At 42.4% G+C, this 14,615-nt stretch overlaps 1 protein-coding gene across 2 annotated transcripts; it reads left to right on the plus strand.

The window, feature by feature from the left end:
* The first annotated feature begins 444 nt into the window (after positions 1 to 444).
* On the plus strand, positions 445 to 14,169 carry LOC118790814 (endothelin receptor type B-like). Of its 2 annotated transcripts, none has more exons than XM_036547885.1 (8): positions 445 to 688; positions 6,065 to 6,509; positions 7,871 to 7,983; positions 8,376 to 8,580; positions 9,815 to 9,964; positions 11,922 to 12,055; positions 12,351 to 12,459; positions 12,653 to 14,169. In XM_036547885.1, the coding sequence occupies exons 2-8, from the start codon at positions 6,108 to 6,110 to the stop codon at positions 12,800 to 12,802; spliced, it is 1,263 nt and encodes a 420-aa protein (XP_036403778.1). In that variant the 5' UTR covers positions 445 to 688; positions 6,065 to 6,107; the 3' UTR covers positions 12,803 to 14,169. The 2 variants fall into 2 exon arrangements, with proteins under 2 accessions (XP_036403778.1, XP_036403779.1); XM_036547886.1 differs by having other exon boundaries at positions 6,105 to 6,509.
* The last annotated feature ends 446 nt before the right edge of the window (positions 14,170 to 14,615 follow it).

Below are 14,615 nucleotides of genomic sequence, written 5' to 3' on the forward strand. Positions count from 1 at the left end.
TGCATGCAAATTATTATACAATGCTTGCACTGAATATGCAAGAACATAGGCTATGTTGTATTGAAGGGCAGTACAGGCGCACACACACGCAGATTTGACTGTTTCACTAAACCACTTTGTATTTGAGTGTTGTCTGTATGGTAAAATGCATGAAAGTAGACATTTATTAAAGTGGTGCTGTTTTAGTATTGTTGCAGTAATCCCGATTTTTTCCCAATTTCACGCCAGGCTTTCAAACATTTTTGAATAAACGATCACCCCCTCCTCTATCTTTGGTCTCTAACAGTGAAAGCAGTTTTCTGAACACGCGCCTCAGCTCTGAAACCACGCGTTTGTGAAAGCCATTGGTTCTTCCAGCTGGGGTGTCGAGGGACAGCAGTGACACCAACAGCTACACTATAAAGTCCGATGTCGTCCCCGCAGCGCATCAGAGCGCGGCAGGGATACAGAGCGAGATGCAGCGTACCGACTTTCAGGAGTGTCGTTTGCGTGTGGAAGCGATTAACCGAAACATGTAAATAAACGAATCGCCTTAAAATAAAGTTTTACTTAAGCCTGGGAAACCGAATGAGAGTGGGAAAACGCAAAGGACTAGCTAATTCACAAGGAATATTTGTTTAACATTCTCCAAGGGATAAAGACGAAGAAGCGCTGGTTAAGACGATTCGATTAAATCACACCATCGAAGGTAAGTTGAAATTGGTGTTGGTGTTTATTCACGGAATACTTCATATTCTATATATTTAACTAAAGTATGCTTTAAGTCTTGCTTCAAAATGAGTGGTATGTTTGCGTAACGGCGCACATTCCTGAATACTTGTGATAAAAAGTTTTAAACTGTTTAAAGTTTAATCAGATTTAACACATGCTTCACATAATAAGAAAACGTTAAAGAGAGACGCTCATTGTAAATTATTAATTGTTTTAAATCAGGCTTTGGAATGCATTAGAGAATTTGACATGCGATGGAGATGTTGCAGCACCGTGACGCTGCAGTCATCATGAAATAGAACCATGTTGCACCTTAAGCTATACTAAAGTAGCGGCCGAGGCATTCTGTTAGTTGGGATGTTTTTTGCACTGTGCATTAACGGGAAAGTAATGTATCATGTAAGCGAATGCTCAAAATAAATAGTTTTCTACATCCAGAATCAATTGTATAAATGAATTCATGTTTACAGTAACATTTTACCATAAACCATACCATGTGATGCAGTGTATTTCTGCATTTTGGCATTTTCTTGTTCCTTCTTTACATTTACTTCTTTACATCATGCAGGATTTGAAGAAAAGCGTAACTGACTTCACTACGAAATAGTTTTTTTTTTTTTTTTTTAATTAAGGAGATAGACCGACGAAATTGCATTGATTAGCCTGTGCAACACAAAGGAGCCAACGCCGAAGAACGCGGAGCGTAGTCTGCCCACTTTAGGATGCGGAAGATCCAGTTACTGAAGTTACTGACATATGCGTTAGAATCCAATGCTCTGTATGATGGATGAAATTATTCATATTTAAATATAAATGAAAGGCATTCCCCCTACATTTAGTTGATTAATTACATTTAAATACAAAAAGCAACAGCGTTTAGATTGTTTATCCTCATATTTTACCATATTTTCTGATCACTTTTCATGGACGCCATCTCATGTAATTATTTGTTCCTTGTCAGTAAAATGAAATTGGAAGATGCACTGCGCTGCATCTTTCTACAGCTTAACTGAAACTTAACATTAAATGACTTGGGTGCTTTGCCACTGCACATTTGATTGAAATCATTTAAACACTATTAATATAACTCTACATTGTTTTGCGAAGTATGCCACTGAGATAAAGACGTACAGAGTGAAAAATATTTCAACCCTTTGCTTTACACTTTTATTGTCTAAGTCGCTCTGGACAAGAACGTCGGCTAAAAGGCAATAATGAAATGTAGGGCAGGATGACACACCTCACGCCATTTTAAGTTGACAAGCTTCTCACAATTTGGGGACACTTACCTTTTCTTGGTAATATTCCTGATGTTGTTTTTCATCATTTGAAACAAGGATCAAAAATAAGAAGCTGATGCCTTTTAACTTAGTTGCGTTCATTACGGTAGTTCTGTATTTGTGCAGTTAATCACAAAAGTGTGATTTTAGGCTAAAACTGAGCCCATATATTTGTGTAATATTAAAAAATGACTCTTATAACTGAGACAATTTAATGTAAAGAATACTATACTTCTTACTAAAAACTGGCAAGCCTGTTACAACAGATAGGTTCACACGCATCATCAATACTCCCTGCCACATCTGTTTGTAAGGGCTGGATTGATATATATCCAAGTAGAACAGCAGTCTACAGTATTACATGCACAATGTTAGATAAAAATGTGAGGTACCAAACAATGAAAAAATAACAAGTGAAATGTTTTTTGGTTCGTTTGAGTAATGGAAACCTTACACCCATTCGCTGGACCATGAGTCTTTGAGTCGCATCTCTTTTGAGATGAGTTTTGATTTTCAAACTAGCATCGCTTGTGCAATCTGGTATGAGTGTGTGGACATTATGACAATTTACCTGATTGGCATCATTTCATAAGTGAGGATGGTCTAACATGTTTGTTTGGTGAGATAGGCAGCTAAACAGGGAATACCATATGGTGAAGTCACTTTTTCTTCCTAAACTGGTACTATATTAACCATCATCATCTTTACAATAGAAACAGGGTGTCAGCACCTATGACGTTAGACTACTCTTCATGTGAATGTTAGTTTTTAGTGGTGGGATTGCACAATGAACAGCGGGTCTTAAGAATCAGTGAAACCAAAAAACAAAGCCGTTGTTAATCACACATTTACTGTTAAAGTTAGACAAAGGCTGTCATATGAAGGACCGTGCGCCAATATGCAGTAAAAGATCAGATATCTTTAACAGAAAACTGACTGTCACTGTCAAAAGCTTGTTAAACTGAAGGAATTCAGAGCTGTGAATTTCACACTTTCCTCTTTCAGGAAAGCCTCCAAAGACAAAGATCATAATTAGATCACTATTTCAGCAAAGAAATAAAAATCATCCCATGTTTTTGAGAAATTTGTTAGATGGATGAGACTGGTTTTAGACAGCCAAGACCTGAGCAAGAGATAAGCTGTGCTTCAATTATGTCAGACAAAATTAAGCCGCATGACGCCTTTCGCACGACAGAGCCCTGCTCCTGCAGCCTTGCTGTAGTACAGTAATTGCTCTGATGACTGTAAACAGCCCCAATTCATCCAGTTTAACTTTTAACCTTGGTTGGACTCTTACTGTTACCGTAGTCTCCTGTAGTCACAAGACCTTACAACTCATTACAGCTGGAAAAATCACAGCCATTGACACGATGAATACTGCCGCTGCTGCTACTGCTCCCCTCTCGAGCATAGACAGGATCTAGATACGACACGGCATTACCAGCCGTACCTGCTTTCTGATTCCACGTTCTAGAGATCAAAAAAGAAACATGTTTAATGGGTCATAAAGACAGGAAGAAGAATATAACTAAAGAACTACCAGGTGTAAACAGCGAACAGCCTGTAACAATTTGATGCTCTTTGTGGTCATTATGGTATCTGTGTCCAGCCCTTCGTTTACAAATCACTGCGGCCTCCTGGGATTGGTGCACCCTGTTAACAGTAAAACTGTTAACAGTAAAACTTCTCTGTGTGGTTAGATTTATAGCACCAATGCTCACACGTTACTCCATTCTCCAGCATTTTCTACTTAATAAGTCAGCTGTCCCTCTGCCCACCAGTAATTCAATCAAATATTAATTATATGTTTTCCACATGGGAGCAGCAGCGGTCTGCTGTAGGTCTCAATCCTCCTGATTTACTTAAGTGATGTGAGACCATTGCATACTGTATGTCTGGAAATGTGTATTTTGGTTGTTGTTGTTTTGGTAAACAGACCAGTTGAATAAGCAGACAACTGTGTGATTCGGGCTTACATAAAATACACCAAACAAGCTCTTTTATGCTTAATATCTTTTCACAGAGTGGTGATTGCACAGTTTGAATAAAATATATTTGCATCCAGTGAAACCCCAAAACATTCAACTACAAAGACTTCCTTTTGATATTGGACTAAAAGGACTATTCTCTTATGATACATTAAGGTAAAGTTGACTTCAATCAGGCCCGAGACAGAGAGTCATTTGTTCGTCTGGGAATCTCATGACTAGAACTCCCCTACGCTGTGCAGCCTGGGCGACAGTGTCCAGAGGGTAGCTGCACTGTTTCACGCAATTTGTCCCCTGGGTCGCTTTCCTTTGAGGAAGGTCTGTTCTGTTTTAGAACTCTTCGCCTTCCTCCTGAAAACATCCACAGCCAATAAATTCAGACTGCTGAAACAAAAGGGAATTCAGGGGAAATTCCACATTTTTTTCCTGAGGCAATTGAAGGGATTTCTTAGTGACTCGGTAAATGATGTCACACCTGGCCGGCCCTGCATGGCCACTGTGGCATGGTGCAGCTGGCTCCAGCACACAGCACGTCTGTGTCCTGTCCTGTGTCACAGCCTGCTTGGGTCTTGACCTCCTCAGAGGGATTGAAAGGCCCCAGGTCAGGGTAACAAATGAACTACTGATGGTTCACCAGCACTGGCTGGTGTGTTAGATTGTGACTTTTCTTGTGTTTATCTGTGCAAAACTAGGTCAAAATTTGCCTTACACCTAATTAAAAATCGTAGTTTTGTGCAGCACCCTTCATATAATGTTCCTTGTGAGTGCAAGCTTTTGAAGCAAAACACAAAGATGTGATTGCAGGGAATGAGACAAAATGATGCAGCATAAAATAAATGAACCGAAGGCAGGAAATAGACGTGAGAAAGGTACAGTGGTGTAATAGCATACAGCAATCAGACACTGAAATAAGATGCTCAGTTTTAAACAATTAAAATGCACAGCATGAACAAACGGTTCAATACGGAACAGACAAAATATTGCTGACTGGATGAGAGAATGATATCTACATGAAGACAATACTAGGAATCAACCATTTAAAGCTTTTCCTTATTTTCAGGAATTAACAAAGCTAAGTTCAGATCAGTTTGCTTCAAATCCAGCATGAGTACAAGTTTACTCTGAAGGGCTAACTCTTTGGCTCAGGGGAAGCTGGGCCAGGTATGAGAGAGATATCAGTGAACATGGGATGCATCAGTCCCACTGTGTGAGGGAGGAAAGTAAGATAGGAGCCCAGAATCGACAGCCCAGTAGACGCATGAAATGTCCCGGATTGATATTACTGTTTCTGCGTGCCTGTAGGCTAGACATTGTGGGGCAAAGCAGTAGGTTAGTGTTGTCACAGCAGCAGCTGAGAGAAAAAGCTTTATTTTGGTGCTTAAATTGTATGAAAGGTTAAAATGAAACCGAGTATCTGTATCAGAGCCCTTTTTTGGTCTTGGTCTTGAGTATGATGTCCTATATGTCCAGCAAAGTCTGGATTCGCGTTGTTGAAGACGCTTCAGTAGGGTCAGTCATGGAATTGACACGAGAGAGGCTGCTCAGTAGCACATACCATGCATGTGCTGCATGCGGACAATGTCTGTCTCATGACTGTCGTCATGGTAGTAATCCATTAACAAACATGATGCCCACAGGCACACTAGCATGCACCCGTCACGGGGGAACAAAGAGGCTATTTTATAGAACTTCAAACAATCTTAAAATTTATCTCACTTGATAATAACATTTACCAGCAGTTGCAGAGATAATGACAGCGAAGATACCGTGAATATTGCTGTTCTTTGAAGAGGGTTATAAGAATCTCAGATCAACTATTTAATCTTTATTTGTTTTTAAATCAGTGCAGGCAAGTTAAGGTCTACATTACTTAAGCTCAGACCATCTTTAACTAGTAAGACCACCTGAATGTGTTTTCTTCACTAATCAGTAGACAGTCTGGGTGTTTTTCTAAAGTAGTTCACTATGACTACCTTACTTTGTTTTGTCTACAGGCCAACAAGAATATCTGACTGCATTTTTTTTTCACAAGCCAGTAAGGCTGCTGTTGCATTTTCTCGATAGGTCAAAAATAATTGCCTGCAGGCGGTTCTCTCTCTCTGGTTCCCCCTCCTCCCTTGTGTAGACAATGAGGTCCGTGGTATTGCTGGTCCTGCTGGTGACCTGGGCAGGTGCCACACGCTTTGCCCGGGATACGACACAGAGGAGCCCCCGGGAAGGGCCGGTTGGAGTACCGGCCCCGGCGGGAAACACGTCCTCACCAGAAGCCTCAGCGGCCAAGCCTGCCCCACCCCGAGTCCCCTTCCCGCCAATGTGCGTCAAGCCGACAGAAATCAAGAATGCCTTCAAGTATGTCAACACGGTGGTCTCCTGCCTGATCTTCGTGGTGGGCATCATCGGTAACTCCACCCTGCTGCGCATCATCTACAAGAATAAGTGCATGAGGAACGGCCCCAACGTGCTGATAGCCAGCCTGGCCCTGGGTGACCTGCTGTACATCCTCATCGCCATCCCTGTCAATGTTTTCAAGGTACAGTTACAATGCCTGATGCACAGGAAGAACAGAGACAGAGAGGGCTACCGCAGCCAGAAAACTTAGGTCCATAGCCCTCCTCTTACAAACTGGTTCCCTCTCTACAGTTGTTTGTTTTTAAGTAAAGCGATTTAAAGCCATGCCATGCTCACAGCTCACAGCCATGCTCAACAATGTCACTCTCCTCCAACCTCAAGATTCTAAAACTGGAATGTTCTGGAAAATTGGAAACAGAATGTAGTGATAATGACTTTGAATTAAAGGCACACGCTGCACTTAAGTGCAGTCAGTTGAATGGTGTGCTGCTGTCCTGAGATTCTGGATAGGCCCACACCTCACGGGGAAGGAGCTAGCAGCAGAACTGCAATTTTAAGCGCTTTGTGGATGACATTGAGGCTCCTAAAGGACTAGCTCGGTATGAGTTCAGTCAGTCATGGCCTTGCCTTATTCTCTAACCTCTGAGCCATATAGCTCAGTAAAATAGCGTCTCCCACTGAGAAGCAAGCACACAGGGCCCCTCGGTCTCTTTCTTATTCAGCTCTTATTGGTTGTGACAGGGGCTGTTCATGCAGCTTACACTCCCCATGTGGTGCCAGCCAGAGCAGACTGATTAACAGGGCTGTGCTCCAGCCACTGTGAGATACCCCCGCTGACCCAACTCTCCCGAAACCTCCTGCAGAACTGGTCCCAACAAAACAACAGGAGTTTGAATTCCATTGTGTATTAGCCAATTTTTCTGGATGCCACTTACAGATAACTTCAGAGCCACAAGGAAAAGACACAGAGGAAGAGTACAAAGCCACCAATAGGGGTCTGAATTTCAAAGACATGGTGACTGCAAAGAAATTCTCTGCAAGACATAAACAAAAAACCATCCCAGATTAATTCAGCACTGTATTACAATGGGTTCGGTTAAAACCACCAAGTTATCTTAGGGGAAAAAAACAGTTTGTTGTAAAATGGCACTGGATTCATCTGGGAATGTTTATTTCTTTATGAATAGCACTTTTCCTTAGTGTAGTTTTGATTGAATCCAGGGCTTTGCCTGTGTGTTTAGTCTCATATTTTATTCAAAAGTATCTCTTCACAAAAGCTATTATAATGATACAGTGACTTTAAACGAGGGGTACACAGTTTTTGTCCTGGAGGGACATAATTTGGAAAGCCTTATTAAACACTTTTATATCTCTTATGTTTGTGAGCAAGAACAAGGACAACGGTATTTATCTTAATCATTCAAGGGTTCTCCACCCAGCCAAATAATTATTAATGTAATGGTCTGATTAAGAGCCAACGTGTAATGAAAAACAGGGCTGAAATGAGGCAGTGGCCTGATGTGACCTCTCTGCTGCCCCTAGCTGCTGGCGGAAGACTGGCCGTTTGGGGTTCACATCTGCAAACTGATGCCATTCATCCAGAAAGCATCAGTGGGTATCACTGTGCTCAGCCTCTGTGCCCTCAGTATCGACCGGTAAGGAAAAGAGGTCTCTTATCATCACACCTGAGTAATCTCTCATCAACAGGTCAGGACTCCAAAAATCAGGGGTTTATTCAGCAGTTGGACAGTATGGGCAGATCAAAATCAGTCCAACACAGCTAAGAAACTCTGTATGAGAAAATACAGAAACAAAATAAAATGTGACTTGTTATATACAGTACATCCTTGGGCATGCACATAAATGTGGATGGCATACTAGTACTCAATTTGCATGATGTTAGTACTACTAACAATTGAACGATTTGATTACTGTTTGTATATACAAAGCTATTCATTTTAAATTGTACTACTTGCATTAAACTATGGATAAGCTCCACCAATAAGATGCTGTACAGGAGAACTGATCCACTCCTCCCTGACTGCAGGTACCATGCAGTGACGTCATGGAGTCGGGTGAAGGGCATGGGCATTCCGCTGTGGAAGGCAGTGGAGGTGACCCTGATCTGGCTGGTTGCCGTGGTGCTGGCTGTCCCTGAGGCGCTGGCGTTCGACATGATGGAGATGCCGTACCGCGGGAGCAAGCTGCGTGTCTGCCTGCTCCACCCCCAGCAAAGCACACCCTTTATGAAGGTGCGGTACAGCCTGGCGACCCCCCCCCCCCCCCCCCCAATAGTTTCAGACATACTGGCACATGCACACACGGTCTCATACCCATTCCCTTTGTGAAGGTGCAATACATCCTGACAACCATCCTAAAAGTCTCTCTCACACACACTATCAGCAGGTGACATAGCTGGGCCCAGAATGGGCTGTTTGGTTGAGCGTAAGCTAACTGAGCTAATCAGCAGCCCTGAGAAACATGTGCTTGATAATTGTATAAAAGACTGTGAAGAGACCTTAAATTGCCTTTAATTGTGGTTCCTTTTAATGGTTAATATAGAAGAATGTCACCATAATTGGGACTTAAACCTTCATACACATAAAATATTCATATGAATAAGGATGTTCTTTGAAGCTTAATAATCTGTTATGCTCTATTTTAGCGGATATTTATGTCTGCCCATTGTGGTTGCTCAGACCTATTATTTAATTAGATTACAGTTCACAGAGCAAAAAGACTCATGATTTTAAATTTAATTAAAAATGTCAGACCTGCTTACAAACTTAATCAGTCATAATCAGAAACAAACTGAGGATCAGGCATTTTAAAATGTCTGCAGTGACCATAGACAGCCGTGATGTAAGTGATAATCATCTTGCTAACATCATGGTGGATTTTTTTGGTACTTACTAATCAGACAACACATTGAATTATGGCTAAAAAAACAACCGTAATAATATAACAGTGGCATCTGGCATCAGGAGTGTAGCAGTCAGGTGGATGCAAATAACCTGCAGTGATGTGAAGTAGAGGTTAGGAAACTGGGCTACTGTGGTACCAGTCACACCACCTGCCTGCATGAATGAATGTGTGACATGTGAGCTGTGTAGGTCAGTCAGAATAATGGTGTATGATGGGCATATTACTGTAACAGAGAACAAAAAGATAGATGGACCTGACATTCCACCAGCCTGCAGAGAATAATCATGATGTAAGGAATACTGACTATATGGTTTCCCTATAAGTCCTTCCAGGTTTATCTGATTTACAGGGTGGGGTCTGATAGCTCACACCTCCATAATGTAAGTTCCATGCATGCTGAAACATATAGTGATGGTAGACTGAGTCTATTTGATATGTATTATGGGATTATTATACAACTATTATTATAGTACAGGCAGCTCAGTTTGAACTCTATGACCTCCCGCATGTAGGGATTCTTGGAGTGGTGCAGGAATGACTCTGCTCACTCTCCTCCTGCAGTTCTACCAGGACGTGAAGGACTGGTGGCTGTTCGGCTTCTACTTCTGCCTGCCTTTGGCGTGCACGGGCGTCTTCTACACCCTCATGTCCTGTGAAATGCTGAGCCGCAAGAACGGGATGCGTATTGCCCTCAACGACCATATGAAGCAGGTATCCAGTCCAGCCCACTGGCACACTGACCACAGCCTTGTAAAGCCCATTGATTCAGGGGATGCTTGCCTTGGTACTGAAAACTTACTATAGCTTAGATTTCATTTTCAAACACTTTTTGATATTCTCCGGCAAACGTCCTTTAATTCCAAACTTCAGTCACTTTATGCTTGTTAAGCATGTTAATTCAGTGTTTTCCAGTCCTACTCCTGGAGGCCCACTGTCCTGCATATCTTCTATCTATCCTTGCTGCTTGATTAAATCAGTTGCGCTCAGCTAATCAGAAGTGCCACTGATGAGTTCAGTCTGGTAGGTAGAGCAAGGACAGACAGAAGATATAGAGGGCAGTGTGCCTCCAGGAGCAGGATTGGGAAACACTGTGTTAAATGATAAATGAGGGATAGTAATAACTTTCAGATCTAGGTGCCCTTAATGTCCATTTATACCAGGTATAACATCAAGGAGAAACCATCTTGGAGACCCAAAATGCCATGTTTACACAATTGTGATCTGTCCAATCTGCATACAGCAGTTCCCAAGAAGGCCCCTACTATCCCGGGTTTGGAGTGGGATGTACAATCATGCTTGCTAACAAATGGAATAGATAAAACTGGATAAACACACACACATTCCCAGATATAGGAATTCCATTAAGGGGAGAGGTGGAGGAGGAAGTGAAACATTATCGAGCGGATGAAGCATAGGTCAGGAGAATTATAGAGCCAAGAGTGGGGAAACTTTTGGAATTCAGGTAGGAGTTATGGGCTTGCTCCCAGCTAACACCTCTTCCATTTGCTTTGGTTTTTTTGAAAAAGCAACAGTCCCAAAAATATTTGGGAGATGTTTTTTGTATCATAAGCCAAAATCCAGGACATTTAATTTTCTTTCTGCTGTTTAACTTGGACCCCACCGCTACTCAGATTTCCTGCACTTCCAGGACTTGCAAGATGTCCTTGTCTTAATTGACCATACGTCCTTTCATCCTCTTCCAACTGCTCTAGAGCAGAGAGGATTTTGGCTTTCCGTCAGTTCCTCATTTTATAAAGCTATCGCTATGATGCACATGACACAAAAAATCCTTTTGAAAGACCAGCCAGAATCTCAACAGCAATGTTTCCTTGGGAGAATATTTTGCCTAGGCTACAATGATATAAAGACATCGCCTTCAGTGCCTTCAGAGTGCAGATGTACCTGTAGAAAGGAAATAACACACACACATACACACACACACTCTCTCTCTCTCTCTCTCTCTCTCTCTCTCTCTCACTCACTCACTCACTCACTCACTCACTCACTCACTCACTCACTCACTCACTCTCTCTCTCTCTCACACACACACACACACACACACACACACACACACACACACACACACACACACACACATATTTGATAAATTCAATATAGACCAACTGGGCAGCAGGGGTCAGAGCAAAATCCTAGTTGGATTTCCTAAATGGCTGCCTGTTTGATAAGAGGCTGGACTGCATGCTGTGGTCTTTGAAAGTCTGCCACAGAAGACTTTCAAAAGCAGGTTAAGAAGTTCTCCAAGTATCTAAATATAGTGCTCATGCAGTGAGTTGCCACTTTTAAAAATAATACCTTAATGCAATCATTCTGGCCTGGGCTGTGGCTAAAAAGATAGCTTTGATGGTTCTATGAGGAAAAAAAATAAAAACCCTGGGAAAGTGTTCTTTTGGGTGTATCAACACTTCGTAAATAACCCATCAAAGAACCATTGACCAACTTTGCTTGGTACATCAAACTCAACCGTGCCACTGAAGTTTATTGTCTGTTAAAACCTACTGAAATAAACAAAGAAAATCTCGGCCTCCAAGCAGGCTTTGACAAGAACAAGCCAATGTCTTCGCTCAAAGGTTAGGTTTGACACAACACAGGGGTTAGAGGCTCGGTCCCACTTTCACTTAGCACCCTGTCCCATGTCTCCTCTCACCAGCGCAGGGAAGTGGCCAAAACCGTGTTTTGCCTAGTGGTGATTTTCGCTCTGTGCTGGCTGCCCCTTCACCTCAGCCGCATCCTGAAGAAGACTATCTACGATCAGAACGACCCGAACCGATGTGAGCTCCTCAGGTAAACACCTCCTCCAAAGGACTCTGTGTCCACCAAAGACACCTAGCATTGGTTCTGCCAGAAAATAAAACCTGGGAAAGTGTTTTAATCAGCTAACATAGCACTTATGAATATACCTTATACAGGCAGATGTGTTGTGTTAAACCTGAGAAACCTGAATTACTGAAAAGTAGTAAAATCAATTCTTCTCCAGAAAGCTAGGTGTGAATCAGAATCTGGGGACTGAGTGTCAGTGTCACCTAACTCATGTCACTCATTCAATTACTTTTCCCTTCCAACCTGTGTTCTATGGAAGTTTTCTGCTGGTGATGGATTACATCGGCATCAACATGGCCTCCCTCAACTCCTGCATCAACCCTGTGGCGCTCTACTTTGTGAGCCAGAAGTTTAAGAACTGCTTTCAGGTGAGATACAGGGGAGGTGGGCATTGAGGGGTGGCGGCTTCCTTCAATCAGTGTGTCAAACTGTCTTCTCTGTGCATTACACACTGTTGACCTAGAAAAAAAACATTTATAGAAATAATTCCAGAAAAGCAAATGCATAAAAATTTTCCTACATACCTTGGTTAACAGTGTTTCGTTTTTGCATCACTCCTAGTCTTGTCTGTGCTGCTGGTGCCAAAGAAAATCAAGGGACATCTCTCCAACGGACGAGCGGGGCTCCGGGGTCCGCTGGAAGGGGTACTGCCACGAGAACGGCCTGGACAGGACCAGCTCGAGGTCCAGCCAAAAGTACAGCTCTACCTAAGAGCCCAGCGCACCCAGGGGCTGGGAGGGCAGCGGGGGTGGACACATGGACACAAAGCCAAGTCCAGTCCGGCCCAGCTTTGGCACACGCTATCGCGTGGGCCGACCGGGTAACTCACAGCCCTAACAAACAAAAGCACCTGCAACAATGAGGCATGCCTCAATGTGGGATTCCCATCGAGCAGAATGGGCTGCAGCCACACTGTACTGGATTCACTGTGGTGCAACAGCAAGATAAGCAGATCCGCTATTTAAAACTGTATAAATGTGCTTCCTGTAGTAAAGCCTCACAAAATTCCTGCTGGAAGATCTGACTGAAATTGTTTCCCTCACCCATTGCTTACCAAGTGGTTATGAAAGCAAATACACACACACACACACACACACACACTCTCACTCTCTCTCTCTCTCACACACACACACACACACACACATATTTGATAAATTCAATATAAACCAACTGGGCAGCAGGGGTCAGAGCAAAATCCTAGCTGGATTTCCTAAATGGCTGCCTGTTTGATAAGAGGCTGGACTGCATGCTGTGGTCACACACACACACACACACACACACACACACACACACAGAAATCAGACCTTATTGATGCACTTATTTCCCCAACTGTAAATACGCTCACATGCTCTCACAAATTAAATTACACAGTGATCATACACTGGACATCAAGCTGAGACCAGTAAGGCCCTTGGTGAGACTGGAATAGTGACATCATCAGTATGGGATGAATAGTCCCAACAGAGGACATCCCTCACTCTGGACAGCACTGAGGGGACATGGGTTGAGGCAGTTATTTAAGACTGTGTGCTGCAGACATCAAACAGTGTAACAAAGGACACTTTGTTTGAGCCACCAGTTGGGGGTTCTGGACTCTTAAATAATACTCAGTATATCCCAACTCGGAGTTGAAAACACAACTTCTGGTGGGTCTATCAAGCATATAACATCTTACATAGTAAGGGTTTCTATATATTTTGTAATGGTAAAAAAAATGTTTCATTCTAGTTGTCCTAAAATATCCTTATCCTGTAAATAGATATTAAAGAAATATGATAATGTGATTTTTCTAAATAACTGATTCAAAGCTGAAGTTACCTCTTGGGTAGGGGGTGGGGGTTGTGTATGAGAATTTTCTCTACACAAAGGCATTTTACTGCCAGACAGCCTTTACCAAATGTTTGAAGTCAGATTCCGTGGCGTATACATCTGTAACCTGTATGTTCTCAGTATTAAGCCTCAATATTTCTTTCTGGATTTTGTTTTGTTTTGAAATGAAAGCGGCCAAAGATGTTTATTCTAAAATAAAAGTGTTGAATATTAACAAAGGTTTTTTATACTCTATCTGTTGACCAACATGCAGCAAATAAAACTATTTTTATCACACTTAAGTCTCAGACTTTCTTTTTTAGACCAATTTGTAGAAAATCACATTTCACCAGTTAAAGTGGATTAAGGAGAGTCAGTCAAGAGCTGCTTCGGATGGGGGTAAACACCCGCTCGACCTAATACATGGTAACTCAATCGGATCACGTCTGCGCAAATAATCACCACTCGCCCTCGCTACATCTGCGGTTTGGCGCGAAAAGGCCGCAGACAGCACCCTTCAGAGGGCTGATTAGCGTTAACTCGTGCCTCAGCTACATCAAGAGCGGCTTTTTTTGTTCGCAGTCTTTCATCAGCAGCACATGGTGCTCCCTTTTCTCTGCGTTTCATCACTAACCGATTCCACTGCTCAAACCACATCCACAGACACAACAGCTTTACTGTACTGAATCCATGCCATGAGACAAAGTACTCTAAA

The sequence above is a fragment of the Megalops cyprinoides genome, chromosome 16 (assembly GCF_013368585.1).
Source record: "Megalops cyprinoides isolate fMegCyp1 chromosome 16, fMegCyp1.pri, whole genome shotgun sequence".
NCBI classification, from domain to species: domain Eukaryota; kingdom Metazoa; phylum Chordata; class Actinopteri; order Elopiformes; family Megalopidae; genus Megalops; species Megalops cyprinoides.

Excerpts from the sequence above, each read along its gene's own strand:
- LOC118790814 (XM_036547885.1), top strand. The coding sequence starts at position 6,108 with ATGAGGTCCGTGGTATTGCTGGTCCTGCTGGTGACCTGGGCAGGTGCC. Across the intron at positions 6,510-7,870 it reads TCCCTGTCAATGTTTTCAAG|CTGCTGGCGGAAGACTGGCC; the intron begins GTACAGTTACAA and ends TGCTGCCCCTAG. Across the intron at positions 8,581-9,814 it reads AAAGCACACCCTTTATGAAG|TTCTACCAGGACGTGAAGGA; the intron begins GTGCGGTACAGC and ends CTCCTCCTGCAG.